The sequence below is a fragment of the Neolamprologus brichardi genome, chromosome 18, assembly GCF_056152115.1.
Source record: "Neolamprologus brichardi isolate AB-2024 chromosome 18, ASM5615211v1, whole genome shotgun sequence".
NCBI classification, from domain to species: domain Eukaryota; kingdom Metazoa; phylum Chordata; class Actinopteri; order Cichliformes; family Cichlidae; genus Neolamprologus; species Neolamprologus brichardi.
The window spans coordinates 26323001-26341168 of NC_142121.1; the positions used below are offsets into that span (position 1 = coordinate 26323001).

The 18168-nt window shown below is 39.1% G+C and overlaps 1 protein-coding gene across 1 annotated transcript in view; it reads left to right on the top strand.

The window, feature by feature from the left end:
- The window catches only part of kcnn1a (potassium intermediate/small conductance calcium-activated channel, subfamily N, member 1a), a 63438-nt gene extending 45471 nt beyond the window's left edge, over positions 1-17967 (top strand). The window contains exons 5-9 of the mRNA XM_006786757.2: positions 5805-5946; positions 6287-6397; positions 7857-7984; positions 10760-10829; positions 13266-17967. Coding sequence (XP_006786820.1) covers positions 5805-5946; positions 6287-6397; positions 7857-7984; positions 10760-10829; positions 13266-13571 — 757 coding nt within the window. The 3' untranslated portion in view covers positions 13572-17967. The remainder of the gene's footprint in view (positions 1-5804; positions 5947-6286; positions 6398-7856; positions 7985-10759; positions 10830-13265) is intronic.
- Positions 17968-18168: the final 201 nt, after the last annotated feature.

The following is an 18168-nucleotide window of genomic DNA, read 5'->3' on the forward strand; positions in this document are numbered from 1 at the left end:
CCACGAACAAAACGATAGCGTAAAATGAAACGATAGATGTTTTTATATCGTCATCCGATATATATCGTTATATCGAACAGCCCTATTGACAGTAGTGCAGTAGATTTAGGTTAATTCTTCTTTAAAGTGTGTGCATTTTTGCACTGGCACTTTAAAATTCATTTGTTCCCTGCAACATATATATAGAGGAAATCTAACAGGTACTTAATTTAAAGCTAATATCCAGTTTCTGCAACATGGCAAGCCTCCATGTGGTTTATATTTCGTGCTAATTGACCGAAGCACAATTACATCAGATCTTGTGAGACCGCCACTCCTCTGTGTTTGATTTCCTGATGACAGGTCACTGTGACATTGAGCCCCTTGACTGCTCAAGTGTGTTTAAGAATTCATTTGACAGAGTTGGATTTGGGCACAAAGCCAAGAGGTGAAGATTGCTGCAGATTCGTCTGCATAATTTCATTTCATGTTTGAATTGCATGACATATACTATCATATAAAAGCTTTCTTCATTGTACACATTACACAGAAAACAATTAGAGAACTTGGAAATCTATTTTTTTCCTAAGCTGTCTAAACATAGATATTATAAAATACATGTACACATGCCTTATTAACAAGGTCCATGTCAGATGTTACTATGCCAGCCACCCCAATGTAAGAGGTTATATGCATGAAGGAGCCCTACAAGGGTACTACACTGTTGCCGTCCAGGTAATCACCTGCCTCTCCACAACATGGAAGCTCCTCTCAGATACTGCAGCAGGCAAAATGTATAGTCAATACATGAGCACACTTCATAGTAGCTTTGGAAATAACACCAGTGGGTCAAAGCACCACCAGGACTCCAACACCAGGCAGAGCAACCTGAGAACCACCTGGATGCCCCACACATGGATACAGATTCCAAGCACACCACATGTCTCTGTTCATAAGAGTACCGACCTAGAAACAGCTAAGATACTGCATAGGACCCTCAAATTCCCAGACCTGAGGACCCAAGCTTGAGGACCTCAAACATCACCCACCAGGTGGTGAGAGGGAGATGTATATAATGTGTGTATATGACCACAGGCCATAAAAACAAGAAAACACAAATAAAAATTTAGAAACTTTCAAAAAATTGTTTCACATTAAAAAATATTATTATTCATTAGGCAAATAACAAACTTTAATGAATTAATATTTCTATAAATTTGAGCTGTTACACTGAAATTCTTTAAGAAGAAATTAATCAAATCAAATAAAAATTTCTGTTCAGGAATCCAAGTAGATCACTGTAATTTGGCATCTTAACAACTATTTTTTATTTTTATTTGTTTAACCAGTACATTTGAAAATCTAGGTTAACAACAATAACACCGACATTAAAATATTTCAGATAAAGAGCTTGTGCATACTGGTGGATTAACCATTACTAAAACATAAAAACAATTTTGGTAATTACCAATACAGTTAATTTAGGGCATAAACTTTACAGTGGGTTGAGTCTAAACTGCATAATAATAAAACCTTCGGAATTTTTAAGTTTTACATATTTTTTTAACTAAAACGTGTTCCATGTTCATCACATCAGATTGATAGCATGCTAACATTTGTTAATTAACCATAATTAATTCTTTCACACATTTAATCCATAACTAAATTTTACCTAATCGTGCCATTAGAGAAAACTGAAAATCTGGTCTTGTAAAGTTTCAAAAATCACAAATCAGTCTCACGTTGGTGCCACAGGAAGAATCTGGGATTTTAAAAACTCAGTACTGTATTGCTTTGAACTGCGAAAACTCCCACCATATTTAAAGTGGACTTATTATTCCCCTATTATCATACCCAACTCCATATTTTAATTCTTGGACTCTGCTTGAGTAGCTTTGCATAAATCAGTTCAAAATAATCCATATATATCTTACACTGGGACTTGGTTCAGCCCTCTGTCTGAAAGAAGCAGTTTTAGCTCCTCTCCTTCAGAAGAACATTATCCAAAGGCCATCCTCCCTTCTGGTTGAGTGTTTGAACACCAAGTGGGTGGGAATACTGTGCTCACAGCCAGAGCTGTTCAACTGAGATGACCATACACCTCCTTTCTCTCTCTCTCTGACTTGTACTTTTAGTTCATAAAGAACTAAGAGCAGAAGAGCTCTTGGTAAACTGAGCCTAAAGGTACAAGAAATCCCAAAGATTCAAAAGCCTGAGCTTTTGTCTCGTTCATGGCAATTTAAAAAAAAAATTCAGCCATGTTAAATTTGTAATGTGATCCATTTTTGTAACACTATAAATATGATAAATCATGTAAAAATACAATATGTCCCCTTTCAATTTCAGCAATTAGCAAATGTACAGATTTTTAGTTTGCTGTGCTGCTTTGCTTGCTTACTTTTGTGTATTGCTGTGCTGTAAAAACACTGCTAGTTTGTTTGCAGTTTTTCAAAGAAGCTGTCATTACTCATGTTTATTGCAACTAAAACCCCTCCCCCCGCGGAGCATCCCAATGTATTTGTTTAAAAGTCATCACAGCAGTGTTCGGATTAATTTTTTGGCATTCTGACTTTTTTTTTTTCATTTATTTTGCCTCGATTGAACATCTGGACAAAAGTGGTGATGTGCTGTTACTATATGAAGGTGATGACTTCAGAATGTAAAGCACGAGCTTTTCAGTGTGAACAAAGTGCTTGGCTCTTTGCTTCGCTGTGCCGACTGACTAAAGAAGGCAAGAAACAGAGGCAAGGTTGATGTTCTTCCTCTAGCATGTTTGAAATCTAAATATCGTTGTACTATCGGGTTTTGCAAGTGTTTTTTAATTCATTTGTGCATTTTAGGCGCACGAAGCACAGTAGTAACTTTTATGTGTGTGATACCTTAAAAAGCGCCCTTGTTCTGAAGGAAACATCTGTTAAAATATTTCGCGTATGTGAAGGAATCCAGTTCGAAAGGAAAACCTGAGTGTATGTGCGTGTGTGCATGTTGGCAAGGTTAAGTGCGGCTCATTCACATGTGATCCATTCTTGCTACTTTATTTATAGAGAGGCTGTGTTGTCAGCCTCTGTCAAACATCTACAGACAACAGCAGCTGAAAAATGAAGTGATTCCATTTGTGCACATAAACAGAGAGCATAGCCATGTCGGGAGGGAAAAGGCTGATTAGACTACACCGATGGTGATTTGAACAGGCCGATATAGTCATTCACAAGCAATTGTTTATGTCGTTGCTGGTCAGCTTAGTTAAAACACTGCGACTTGAGACCTTGCCTTATTGGTCTTGTGTTGTGGTCATCACACTGTCTCGCAGAACGAAGGCCTCGGTGCTCTTTTGGGTGTAAATGGCGGTGTTGTTGCATTTGATGCTGGATAAATAATGTAATCTGTAAAACGTTTGGGTAATTGATCCAAGAATAATGCATTTGCTGTTAGTGTCTGTCAGGGAGAATTTAACCAGGGGGGATTACAACTATCTGCTCTGGACATTATATATGTCCTGTCCTGGAATAAGTTGAAAGTGGTGCCAGCTCTTCTCCATGCTATTCCAAAACTTGACACAGTATATTGAGAGCCTTAAAACGCTATTGATTTGCTCCCATTTCAGCCTCTGTCTCTGCTCCAGTACTGCTGTCTTCTGCTCTTTTTCAGAGAGCTGAAATATGTGCAATGAAATGTCCACCAACAGAAAAACAGGCGATAAAAGAGAAAGCAACAATGCCTCTTTGCATTGTTGCCAAGCATATTTATAGGTCATATTTACAACAGAGGCGACCATATTGTACTGCAATAAACTGTTCACTGTGCTGAAAGGTGCAGCACATTCCTGCCTGCCTTGGAGACGTGACTCACTCTCTGCATGCCTTGATGACAAAATGAATGAAATTAACATACTAGTCACTAACATTGTAGTCACTTGTAATTACAATATTTAGCCAGCTGATCAAGTTTATCCCCCTGGCAGTTATCAAAGGGCAGCTGGTGAAGTGTTGGGATGCAGGTAAAAGAGACAGGGGTGTCAAATTCAATGAGCTTCTTCCTTTGTTACTCAACCAGTCCTCACCCCACCCCACACAAATGATCAGTACCAAGAAGATGTAACGGTCCCCTTTCACATGGTAATACTGCAGGATTTGTCATAGGTGGTGTTAATCTCTAAATGAACCCTAGGTTTTTCTGTTGCTCCCCTGCTCTCAATATACTGGCTTTGAAGCATGCAGATGCAGACATGTTTTTTATTCCTGCATGGTATTGTACAGACTGCTTCTCTGCATGTTATTGAAAAAGCTTGAATCCCATAGACCACACACTTTTTTGACATTCTGTGGGACAAAAACGCTCAGCTATTTTTCCCCCGGACTTTGAGCATGAATAGAAAAACTTGAGAGTGGGAGTTTTAAGAAATGTGGAAGGCATGATTAGTTCATTTATGGTGTTTGGTAACAATGAACTGTCTTGGAGGAGAAAGAGGAAACGGTTTTTCTATGAAACTGTGAATCTTTTTTTCCCCCTGGTGTAGAAAAAAACTTTAGAAATTCATAGGCTGAACCCCAGCTGTTCTGATATGTACTTGTGCGCTAATTAGAGATGATTGTGCTGGTCATTCGGAGTTCATAGGCTTGGACGCTGCTGGATATTTCAAACTGATCGGAAATTCATGATTGGCCCAGTTAGCACTCCCTTTACAAAATCCTTAACCAAATCCCAAGAAATTAGACTCAGAGTCTAGATTGCCTTGTCATAAGGATGTTAGCGTGATGTTGTCTGAAAGTGCTTAATGAATATTTGATTTTGACTTCAAAATTAAATCTTATCTGATCTCCTCCTAGACAGCCCATTGGGAATAATCAGGCGAGTTGAATGAGGGTGGGTGAATGAGGCAGATTTGCCTCCATGATTGACTTTTGCTTTGCTGTGGAAGGTATGGCAATGTCATCCTCAATCCAGCTTTGTGTGCGTTGTGTTTTTTGTTACACAAGTATCTTTACGTATGCACTATGGGCCTTTTGGTCCGACATTTTCAAGCATGGCTGTCAGTTTGAACTGATTGATGATTTGCATTACCAAAACTTCTGTCGGGGCAACACTGAGAAGGAAGGAAGATTTTTATTAAACTTTGACCAATAATCCGACTATTAGTTTGATTTAAAGAAGAAGCGTATGCATTTTTGGATGCACTGATGTACCTTCTGGGGTTGCAATACTGAAAATAACTTAAAGCCATGGCACTATATCCAGTCACGCTGAGCAACATGGCCTCTCTCTTTGTCATTTAAAACTTGCTTACTATACTTAGTATAATTTCTTTCCATTTTAAATTAAGATAATGTCATTTGGCCTCAGACTCTTTTTTTCTTTTTAAATTTCCCATCATTCATCTAATCAAGTGCCTCATTTTCAAACTTACAGATGGTGAACATCATGGTTTCAGTTTCAAATCAGTTATTTCAATTAGAAAGTGATTTTTTCCCCCTTCCTTCGCATTATTTTGAGCGTCCTTCCCATTAAAAATATGTCTCTGCATTAAAAACTGTCTTAAAGATGAAGGAAAACAGAAAGGAATTCTACTGTTTTTCGCACATGTACTAAGTAGACCTTTTTTTGTTGTTTCGCACTAAAATCTGCTGCATTTTTTTTAGAACTGGCTTTATAAAACAGGTGTCTCACCTTCCATCATGATTTCTTCCTACTCCTCGATCCTCACCACCTCCACCACCTCCGCTCACAACCCGTTTGGTTCACACAGCACCATGTCATTCTTCAGCATGCTCACATTCACGAAACTGAGTTCCAGTTTTCCTGACTTCTGCATATCTCCATTGCCTTAGGTATCATGACAAACAGGAAGTGACCAGTAACTTCCTGGGAGCCATGTGGCTCATCTCGATTACCTTCCTCTCCATTGGCTACGGAGACATGGTACCACACACCTACTGTGGGAAAGGCGTGTGTCTGCTTACAGGGATCATGGTAGGTTCATCATGTCTTCAGTTACATAAATGTATAACAGAACACACAAGACAACTATGATCAGATAGAACGAAACCTCTAGCTCAAAGTATTATCGTGCAACCTGGACGTCAGATTTCAACTTGATTCTTCAACATATATTTGTTTCTCGCTTCCTCTGTTTGTTTGTTTTTAACCTACCAGAACATGTATTTAATTCTTCTTCTGTAGAGCTCACACACTGGGCATTTATTTTAAAGAACCTGAAATGTACTATGTATATATGGAGATCTATGTAACACCAGCCAAACACAACGTAGTGTCCATATAAGAAAGAACAGTTGCTGTTTTTGTGCAACAGGGAGCTGGTTGCACTGCGTTGGTAGTTGCAGTGGTAGCCAGGAAGCTGGAGCTAACCAAGGCTGAGAAGCATGTCCACAACTTCATGATGGACACACAACTCTGCAAACGAGTGAGTCACAGTAAACTGTAATAGTAAACTCTTATAATATGCATTTTGTGTTTGTAACAGTGATGAGAATGTTTTGGTTTGTAACTCTTTCGAGCATTCTCAGCTCTTCCAGTCTGTTAATTTGACTGGGATTGTAGAATAAACAACACACTTACCAGCCACTTTATTGGGTACATCTCTTCAACTGCTTGTTAATGCAAACGTCTAACCAGCCAGTCACATGACAGGAAGTCAGTGCATTTAAATATGCAGACATGGGCAAAACAACATGCTGAAGAAACCTATGTGTGTTTTCTGCCGACTATTGGTTTTAATCGTTTGTAACTATTAAACCCTGACTCTCTCTCCCTTCGTCCTCTTTCTGCTCTTTTCTCTTTCCCCTCACCCCCCACAAGTTATGGCAGATGGCTGCCACTCCCTGAGCTGATTCTGACAGAGGTTTTTTCCTGTTAAAAGGGAGTTTCCATCCAACTGTTGACAGGGGGTCGTTTGGGATAACTTTCTAATATTTTAAGGTCTTTCCCTTACATTATCAGAAACTTTGAGGCAATTTTTGTCAGGAATTGGCTTTATATAAATAAAATTGAACTGAAATGTATGCAGAAGAGCTCCTCTGAATGCACAATATGTCATACCTTGAAGCGGATGGGCTATAGCAGCAGAGAATCCCACCGGGTGCGACAATGGACTAACCAAAACTTGACAACAGAAGATTGGAAAAACATTGCCTGGTCTGATGAGTCTCAGTTTCTGCTGCAACATTCAGATGGTAGGGTCAGAATATGGCATAAACGCCATGAACGCATGGATCCATTCAAGCAGACTGAACGCTCTCACGTAGTTTGCAGTGATGCATTTTGGTTCTCTTGGACTTTACTCTGTGTAAAAAAACCAAACCACGGGGAAAGCTACAAGCTTACAAATTCATAAACTGATTTGGACCAGAGTAAATGAACTATAGGTGTTTAAACGCACTTAGTACCAGCTGAACGCCCTTTAAACACCACCTGTCCAACCCTTAATGACCACAGTGTACCCAGCTTCCAATGGCAGCTTCCAACAGGATAAAGCCCCATGTCGCAAAGCTCAGATTTTTTCTAACCGGTGTCTTGAAAATGACAAGAAGTTTCAGTCCAACAGGGCAACTTTGTGATGTGGTTGAATGGGAGATTTATGTCACGGATGTGCAGCTGATAAATCTGCAGTAACTGTGTGATGTCATGAGGAATTGGCTCTCACAAATCCAAAACCAGTATTAGCTAGGTGCAACTAATGAAATGGCTGGTGAGTGTGTGTATGGAGTCGAATACAATGAGTTTTTTTCTTTGAAAAAAAGCTTTTAAAACTCAACGTTGGCACATGTAATTCTAACTTAACCTTTTGGGTGCTTCAGTTTGTAATCTGTCAGAGCAGTTCAAACTACTCTATGTTATATAAGTTTCTCGCCCTTGTTTCATAGGTAAAGAACACAGCTGCCAATGTACTCAGGGAAACATGGCTCATTTACAAACACACAAAATTGGTCAAGAAGATAGATCACGCCAAGGTGCGGAAACACCAGCGCAAGTTTCTCCAAGCCATTCACCAGTAAGTTCACTGCACCTTGTGTGTTTTGCATAATCTAATCTAAATATGACAGAGACGTTCACCACAAACTACCAAGGAGACTTTCAGCATGGCCTAAAACCAGAACTACTAATGCTCAATCTTTAATGCTACTTGTGGTTAAAATATTTAGGCTGTATTATCATTTGAACTGTTAATCTGAGATAATGTAATTCTTACTGATTAGCTGTAAAAGAAAATAGTCCCTTTGGGTTCATTCCTTAATTATATTTGTTGTTAGGCAGCGTTATCAGCTATAATACCACATAGTTGTGTATATCTGATAGTATCAACAATGCTGTTTTCCCACAATGTCCTCTCCTTGAAGACCATTTCCTTTGATTGTCATACACATATGTAAGCTCTCACAGATGGACACATACAGAGCGTGCGCGCGCACACACGTACACTCACGCACACACGCACACACACATACACACAAACACTCTGCAATCTAGTGTAATGGTCCTTCCTGTTCCCCTCCCTTGCCCCCCTCTCCCTGCGACCCTCTTTTTACCCTGTGCTTACAGTGAGAAGTGTAATGGTTTTCGCTCGTTTCGTGAATGTTGTGGGGTTAAAAATCTGTACTGTGTTCTGTCTTTGTTTTGCTCTATCACCGCAGAGCTCAGAAGTAAGTTGAGTCTTCTATGTATCCTCTTCCTACTGTTTCTTCAACATCCTCCTGCTCCTCCTCTCTCCATGTCTGCGTTCGACATGCATGTAAAAAAAAAAAGTTTACTTGTTACTTAAAAAAAAAAGAAGAAGAAAAAAAGGATGGATGCTGAATTGCTGTTTTCAGTTGTGTTTTCTTTCTTTACTTCAGTGTTCCATTTACTTCCCTCTCCCTCCCATTTCCCCCCTGACTTGAATGAACGAAAAGCATCCACATTGTCGATAGTGGAGGGCTGTCTGGAGAGAACGTGTGAAAGAAAAAGCATCTTGCGCAGAATGAGCTTGGAGCTTTGTTGGCTTGGCCAGCAGTTCATAATCATTGATGATGTAGTGTATATTGTTGCCCATGATTAATATAGCTGCTCTGGGGCTATATTAACCTGCATCAACAGAACTCATCCTACACTCCTGAAGGTTTTGTGATGACATAAATAAGCACAGTGTTCTATCCTGTAGTTCTAATGTGGATCAAATGCTTGCTGTTGATTTAGTCTTGATTTATGCTGTTTTCTCCCTTTCTAATATGAGATCAAACAACAAGGCCTTGTACATGACATCAATAGGATGGCACAAAAGGCACAGCGCGACATGTACATTGGGGTTTTGTAGAACAAAATTGTACTCAAAATGTGTTACGCCAATAAGTAGAGCTTTTACCTCAAATAGTCCCAATTCTTCGACAGCCATAAGGGATGACAAAGCCGGGCAAACAGACACATACGAGCTGGAGCAGTTTCCCACAGAGATAGAGCCGTAAGCGAGCAGTCTCACTCTGCTCTGATATACTGATTTGCACATGAATAAATGCCCTTGAATGTCATCCTGTCTCATAATTTGCCGAACAGGGAAATTCTTCCCCTCGCACATTCAGATGATGGCTGTGTGATGCCACTGCTAACAATGGCATATTATGCACATCAGCGTTAACAGTTCTTACAGAGCCATAATGTATTTGATTAGAGATAAGGAGGCGCTTTGTTGAAGGCATCACAAAACATGTCCAATGTATCATCGTGCAGCATTTCATTTAAAATGTTTGAAATGTCGATGTTGCCGTATGTTCAGCAGTGTCATTAGGCAGTTTATTTCTGGCAAGTTTCATCCTTTATCTGTGGCATCCACACATACACACATCAGCTCATGCACATATGCACTCTCTCTCTCACACACACACACACACTCACAATATCCAGCACTGAAAACACTCAACTCGTTTCATTGTGCACAAAGTCAGTCATAGTCACTGCACGCTTACTGAATGACCAGTGTGTATATCTGAAGTCCTACCACTGAGCTGTGTGTAGCACTGACAAAGGGCATGCCATCTTTTTCCTTTTTTCAATGTCTTAGTTTTGGAAAGAGATGGGAATGTTTTGATTTCAAACAGGTTTTGGGATTTTCTTGTATGGAAGCATATTGCATTCTTGCTCATAGGGGCATTTTTAACTCCTAATAATACTTTTCTTTCACGTATTGAGCTCCTTTTCCCACTTTTTCAAAAACTGATTCTTTTTTTGGCTTGTAACAAGATCATCTCTCACTATTAGCATCATTTCTCATTACAACAAAAATACTTGCTGCCACCTGCTGCTTAAAGGACTGTAACGTTGTGAAAAAAAGATCTTGTTATAACAAAAAAAAGCTAGCTTAAACATGACAAACAGTCTATTTTTTTTTTTCAAAATGAGTGTAGTATGCTTCTGTAATTTTGCATGTTTTGGTTGGTATTGTATTGACCAAGACCAGGAATGCCTTTAATATATATTTATATGCATACACTTCCATATATGTGTATAAATATAAATACATAAAGAAAATATTTACAATGCATGTCTTACTTTCTTTTCAATGTCATCAGTGAAAGAAGTGTCCTGATAAAACATTTGTTGTTCCTCCTCCTCCTTTCTTTTCTATTGGCCCTCTCTGCCCCTCAAAAACCTGTCTCTCTGTGCTCTACTCCTTCAAACTACCCTCCTTTCCCTTCTTCACTCTGCTCTCCTCTCTTCCTTGCTGTCATCTCTTTCCTTTTGTCCACATTCTCCTTCCCTGTTTTTCATGTTCACACCTCCTTGTGCGCCCACTCAGACTGCGCAGTGTTAAGATGGAGCAAAGAAAACTCAATGATCAGGCTAACACCTTGGTGGACCTGGCAAAGGTAAGTTTTCCAAGTTAACAATCTAACTTAATCTTTTGAAGGTTTTGATATAATCTGTGCTGTGATGATTTTAACTTGCCGTTGCTATTCTGTCTTTATTTAAACTGACTGAATGTATATTCTTCTATTATATGGAGATATTCTTCTCAGGAAGGGCCTAAGCAGGCTCTTTCCAAGGACATAAACTACAGGGAACCCCAAGGTTTTGTCCTAGGATATTTCCAGTGTTCTCCCCGTGCACTTAAAAATTGTAGCGTCTTTAGCTTACCGCATAAAGCTGATAGGTGAACCAATCCTGGGACTGCATCAAGTTGTGCATTCTTCTTTCTTTTTTTTTTGAATAGTCAGCAAAAACCCCTAGAAAAATAGGGTTGTGCCATATCATATCGTCCTCAAATACATAAAAAAAAGTACCATATCATTACTATATCCAAGGCCTGTGTTTACATTCCCCAGCACACAGAATAACGAGACAAGCCTGGCATGTCTGAGGGCAAGAGCGTGTATCATCCTCTGGTGACGATTTGGTAACAAAAAGGAAGCTACTTCAACAACTAGCAGCAAAGCTCACTTCTTTGCAAAATATGCAAGAAAACCTTTCAGACTAAAGGTGGAAACTTTTTATATTACTTCAGGCAAAAACACATTGAGTACAACCAGGCTTCAGAGGAGGAGATAATAGCAACTTTTTATATGAGACCCAAATGTAAACAAATAACTTGAGCAAACATTGCTGGACTATTTGCTAATTCTACTGCATATGAAAGGAAGAGCAAATGGTGGATAGAAATTACTGATGTGATTATGTGGTTGAAAAGCAGGGTTTTAAAGAACTGGTTAAAATGCTTGGCCCAAGATGCAACATCCCAGGTAGACAATATGTGCAGCTCTTGAAGTGTTAGAAGATTAAGATGTTCAGGCTTCAACATTTGAGAGGAGTGCTCTTTTTAATCTAATACTTAATAGTTTTTGAGGGCTAATACAAATGTCAAACATTACGTCATTCGGTACAGGTCATCAGTTTCATTCTTAAATAAAACTTTTAAAACCTTTACTGTTATGTTATCTGTTATAGAAGGTTTGCGCGAGAAGATGAAAATACAATCAGTCCAAATCAATTCTAACTATATTTCATGGATTTTTTTCCTTGTTTTTTGGCAAATTAAGCTCCTATAGAAATCATTAAAGTGGTAAAGTTATTGTACACAATAATAATATAATTGATATTTATTTATTATGTCTCCATTGTTAACTCCTTTTCAAATTTCATGTTTGACATTATCATACCATTTTAAATTGAATGTAACATCTACGCATCACATCAAATCAAACGGCACCTGCACTGCCTTAAAAAGTGATCTTAGCCAAGCTAACTCTTTGGAGAATGAACCCTAATGCGAGACTACTCAGTTTGAACCTGAACCTGATGACACACTGTAAACAGCATCTGTCCATAAGAGGCTGGATACAGAAATGCTTCAGTAGCTTCTGTCTGGCTGTACAGATGTCAGCTGAGGCACCAGAGCTGAGAGGGGGTTCAAAGGGAGGTGCATGGCTGCATTGACTTCATTTGATGTGGATGGCATTTGCACTCCAGTGTGTATTTTAAAAGGTTCCAAGGCCAATCGCTTTAATGTGTGTTTACTTGCGCCTTACTATGCTCAATGGTCAGATCAATCTGCATACACCCTACAGTGGCTCAGCTTTATTTTCAAGCCCCATAGAGATATAAACCTTTCACATCTGGATTTTAGATTTGATTTCTGAGGGGCACACATGCCTGGAGACCCTACATGAGTATTTTGTCATCTCTGCAGATGACTGTTAAATTGCAAATCTTATAAAATGCTCTGTGATGTTGAAGAAGGCAATATGTTGTATATAATGTGTGATTAATTTTGCAATATCGAAAACTGCTTAGTTGAGATGCAAGAATTACTTGCAGATGCCACATGCTGAGCTGGCCAGAACTGCATGAACTGTTAAGCAATAAGTACCTAAATACTAGAGATGCTTTTCATTATATAAATGAGTTGTGTCAAGCAAACACATAAAGGATTAAAGACCTTCAGGAGCTATAAATGGATTGGAGAAGTTGGTTGTAAAATCTATGGGAAGATAAAATCTATGCTGACTTGCTGAAACTTTACAGCTCCCCTTCCTACTGCTTCCTTTAAATTATTTCCTCCTCTGCTGTAATATATTTACCGTAGTTGTCTACTCATGGAATTTATTATTACTGTTACATTAAGGTTTTTTTTTTCTTTAATCACTGTATGCGTCCTACTGTATATCATCTCTAATTTTAGTTGTTGCAACAAGTTGTGAAACAGCTTCTTAATGTTTCTATCTTGCCTCTTCCTCCCTTGTCCCTCCTGTCTATGTCCTCCTGTTCCTTCTTGTCCCAAAACACATTTACTTTCTCTCCTTCATTAGACCCAGAATGTGATGTATGACCTGGTGTCGGAGCTGCAGGAACGCAGCGAGGAGCTGGATAAGCGCATCGGCACATTGGAGGACAAGCTGGACTCAGTGACGGGCAGCCTGCAGGCACTGCCCTGCCTCATCTCGCAAGCCATAACCCAGCAGCAGCAGGACTTCCTGGACGGCTTTGTTCACCGCTTTCGACCCGCTTCGCTAGCCTCTGAGCGTTCCGAACGCTCCGAGCGATCCTGGACTTCCACCGCCCGTAGGCGGCGCTCTCCCTCCACAGCACCACACACCTCCTCTGATAGCGGATAACCTTGACAAATCTTCTGTAATCACCTTTGAGCCCCACCTTTCCCAAACCAACGTGTCGCCTCATTCTGTCCCATCCAATTCTGTCTCATATCTGCTGGCAAGTCCATGTCTGGACTAATAATGAACCCACATCTTGGTCCGTGACCTGATCCTTGTCCTTTCCCTCCCACTCATTCCTTCCTCTCCACCTAATGAAAAAAAAAAAATCCAGAAAACCAGTTTCTCTGTGACTGAGCCTCTCAGCACAGGCCTGATTAGAGCTACTCGAAACGAACAAAGAAAAGAAAGCAAAGACTTAAATCAAGAAAAAACAAATGCATCCAAAAAAGAAAAATAGAAAAAAAATTACAAACTGAGATAAAGTAGAGATATGGTTTATGTTTTAGCCATTGTATGGCTGTCCAAGTTAGCTTTTTTTGTAAAAGCCCTTGTATAGTTAAAAAAAAAAAAAGAAAAAGACTGAGTTCAGGGTTGCTGAGGTGAGAGCTGGCTATCACACCGGAGAGTCCTTAACAACAAGGGGGGAAGTTGGTCTGTGGAGCTGAGGGCCTTGGCTCACCTGCTGGCCCTCTGAGGCCATGGAGGACATCTGTCCACCCATCTGTCCGTCTACCTGTTTGTCCGGTGAGGAGAACAAGACAAACCATTGGACTTCCCTTTCAAATGACTAGTGTCATGGATTCTTTCCCATAGTTTAGGGTGAAAGCTTTAGGAGAGGCTACAAAAGCTCTGACTTCAGGTCAGTGATTGAAAATGCACTTAAAGGGGAGGAGAAACTGTTACACAAATAAATAGCAATGGGGATGCATATGGCATTACTACTGGGTAGGAAAAATGATCACTATTGCCAACTTCAAGGTATCAGCTTCCTTGTTCTTACCAAGGAAAAAAATGAGAGCGACTATCTTTTTTAGTTACATATTGACATGTGATTTTTCAGTGCCTGAATGTATAAATAGTAGAGGGTTATTTAATTACTAATTTCAGAGCTTTTTTACGATGTTAACAGTCTAAATACAACATTGCATTCCTTTTTCAGATACATTCCTCTCCAAAACTTTAAAGAAAATGTCTAACATGCATAACATTGCCTCCATTACACTGCAACTCTAAATGTTTTGAAAACCTGTTTTTCTATTTCTAACACAGCGACAAATGGAGAAGTACTGCGAGAAACCCGTGGCGAGACAGATTGAGAGCATATTTGTGTGTTTCAGAGAACAAGTTCACTTTAAGCTCAATGCTGCACAGTCATACACAACAAATATGAAATATGTAGTAGTCTACCTTTCTCACTACCACTAATTAGAACTTCCTGTGGTCTTCAGAAAATTGCATGGCTTGAGGTCTGCTGGGATACAGGCACAAACACATCACTGGTCAAACTGAGTAACTAACCCAGCTCTTTTGCATGGTTCTGTCCAGAAGTAGTTATGGATCACACCCAGATGGCTCTGGTTATTTATACACTTGGTTTCATTAGATTACCTTTGGTTTGTTGGTTGCTTTTCTTTTGTATTATATTTTTTAATTTTGTTTTCCCCCAATTTTTTATTTTGCGAGGATACCTGTGTTTTTTTAGAGTTGCAGAACCTAGAGAATTGCAGCAAGTTGATTCTGTAATTGATTCCCTGTTTAAAATATGAAGAGAGATTTAAAAAAAAAATCAGTGTTACAAAAAAAATCCTCAAAAATACAAAAAATGCAGAAGAAACTTTTGGGTTACAAAACAGTGAACTGATCTCAAAGTAAATAAACCATAGTTTTACAGTTAAAAAAAGAAAAAAACGATTAAACTTATATGCTGTCTTGTAGTCTAGTATGTTATCACTGCCCCTCATGTCTGTACTTTAAATATAAAATTAGCTTTAGATTGGCTTAACTGGTGGGAGACTGCAAGATTAATTTTTGTGTATGTTGTCATCTACATGCAGAGAAATTTAAGTAATAAACACAAATTCACATTAACTACTTACATTCCTGAGTCCAGCCAGAATCAAAACAACCTGAGATATATGCTAGCTCTAGCTCCTCTTAAGCTATCGCCAGCATATTGTGTCACATTATCTCCATTATGTAGATTATACTGGATGCACTGGGGGCTTTCTGAGGGTTTTTTTTTTCTCAGAGAGCTGCAGTGACTCATGGTTTGTAATGCTAGCACTGCCTGGGAAAGTTTAGAAAAAGATGCATCAGGAGTTCACTGTGATACAACACAAACTTTGACTAGTGAAAAACAGACTTAAAATGTACTTATCAAAGAAACAGCCAGTTTCTTAAAATATCTTTTAGTATTACAAGAACAAGACACAATACTCAGATAGACCCTTAATTATAGTTCAAGCTTTATTACAAATAAAGTCTAATTAAGTCAAAATTATTCCAAACAGTTGTTATAAACTGGGAAATTGGCTATAGGTACCAAATCCATTGTAAAGATTTTACTTCTACTGTAAAATTGGGCATGTCTGTCAGAGCTTCTGAGTTTTGTCACTTTCAGTCTGTGGCTTCAATTGACTCATCAGGAGCATAAGCTAACTGGTTTCTAATACTAGCTTTATATTTACTGTACAGACCTGTAGTCTAAGTGGACAGCTCTCAGTAGTAAAGTATAATATTGAACTGTTCTTTGAGGCCTTTGCTTTGGTTATCTGAGTGGTACGGTGATGGATAAGAAGTGAGGGGAAAACATCTATGAAAGCATGCACTGGCATATTCTAGTGCTGTGATGACTTGCAAAGTTTAATTTGAAGACAAATATTTAGGATTTTCCCAGAGCATATTAGAACAGAACAGGAGGTCATCAGGTTAGCAGGCTAGGATGATTTGAACAGTAGATTATTTGAGTCCCAAAAGAACGCTAGTGCTAAATCTCATATTTGTGGTCCCTTAAGCAAATGGACAGTTGTAGGATCATTATTATTTCCATGGTCTTAATTATTTCCAAGCTGCTTTAGGCTTAACTGAGTCTAGGTCCAACCCTGTGAGAGAACAAACAGGTTCGCTATCTCACAGGCTCTGGATTGACCAGAGAGCACTTCTTTTAAGAATGTATTCAGTTTGCTACAAGTGCAACTTAATCGAGCATGAATATTAGCTTTTTCCCTTTCAACTTGAGTTGATGAAGCATGACTCTTTACTGCCCCCACCTTTAGCCTTTCCTATCTCAGAGTGCTACACTTCTCCCTAATAGTAGCCTATAAAGAGATCTATCATGCTTTTGCAGTCTCTGTTTCAATCAGTATCATCCAATTAGTCAGGATGGCTAAGCCTATCTGCTTGATTACAGCCTTACCTGCCTGTTCCTATCTAAGGTTTCCACCTTGTCATTACATCTGGTACGTCCTCACGTTTTTCATCTGTCATTATTAAGAATATCAGTCCCTCATACAAAAGTAGGCTTGACAGATGGCCTGCAGAAAAGACATTGAAGTGGTTCCAAAAAAAAAAAAACCCAACCAAAACAAAGAAAAACTGCAAGGGAGGAAGAAGCAATGGAAACCCAGGTCATGTCCCATTTTGTACTTGGTGTGTAGTTACAACAGAAAGGATCACAGATGCTGGAGTCTCTTCCCCAGAGAGACATAACAATGCTGGTGTTAAGGACTTCATCGGGTGGCACGAAAAAAAAGGAAAGACTTTGCTCATTCACTGACAGGAAGGTTATGAACAGCAAGATTGGGTGTCCTGTTAATATGACCTCATTGTAGATGTCACCATTTAAACAGGACAAAGGTGAAAAGGTAAAGGTAGGTGGCTGCCAACATGTCATAGGTATGTAGTAAAAAAAATGCCTAGAAATTACACGAGGGGATTGAAATTCTGGCAGTTACAAAAGAAACCCCCAAAAGACCTTTTATTGTTTTACATTTGCAGATAGGAAATTTAATCCAGGATCTGCTGTTCCTTACTCTGTTGTAATTGGTTTTCTTTGTATCCCATCACAAAGACCAGCCTAAACACCATTCTAATATTTACTGAACTGATCCTTTTCTAGAAGATGAAACACATACACAGTATTTCATAGTGAAGTGAGGGACATTCATGATGTTGCTCTGATAATGGTAGATAAGACAAAACGATTAACACATCCCGGACTTTTATTATAAGTAGGCTTTCGTCATAGAGCAGGCATCAGAACACACTTCTGCTGAGTACAGAGTGAACCCCCCACTCCCCAAAAAACTGAAAAAATGTAACCAAATCATTGTTCTGTGTACACTGCCACATGATGCATAATGTACGTAGTAGCACTGGAATAAATCAACTTTTAATGGATGGCAAATGGGTTTAACATGTTCTCTGTATACTGTTCATTGTTCCTTCATTTTGCAGGTGAACCTTTGTCCTAACAAGGAGAGACACCAAGGTCAACATTAAAGACTATCTTCATCTATGACCGTTATTCTTTCTTTTTCTTCCGCTGGGATTTGAAAATTCCGTTTTGAATAATCTTCCTAATGTTTTACTTCCCGTTTAATTTGCGTACTCCAATCTGAAACTTTCTCATGCCAGGGCCTCCCCAAGAGGGAAGGAAAATGGCAGAAGCCCAAAGTCAAATGTGAGACTTGAAAGGTGGGTTGGCAAATGTGTTGAC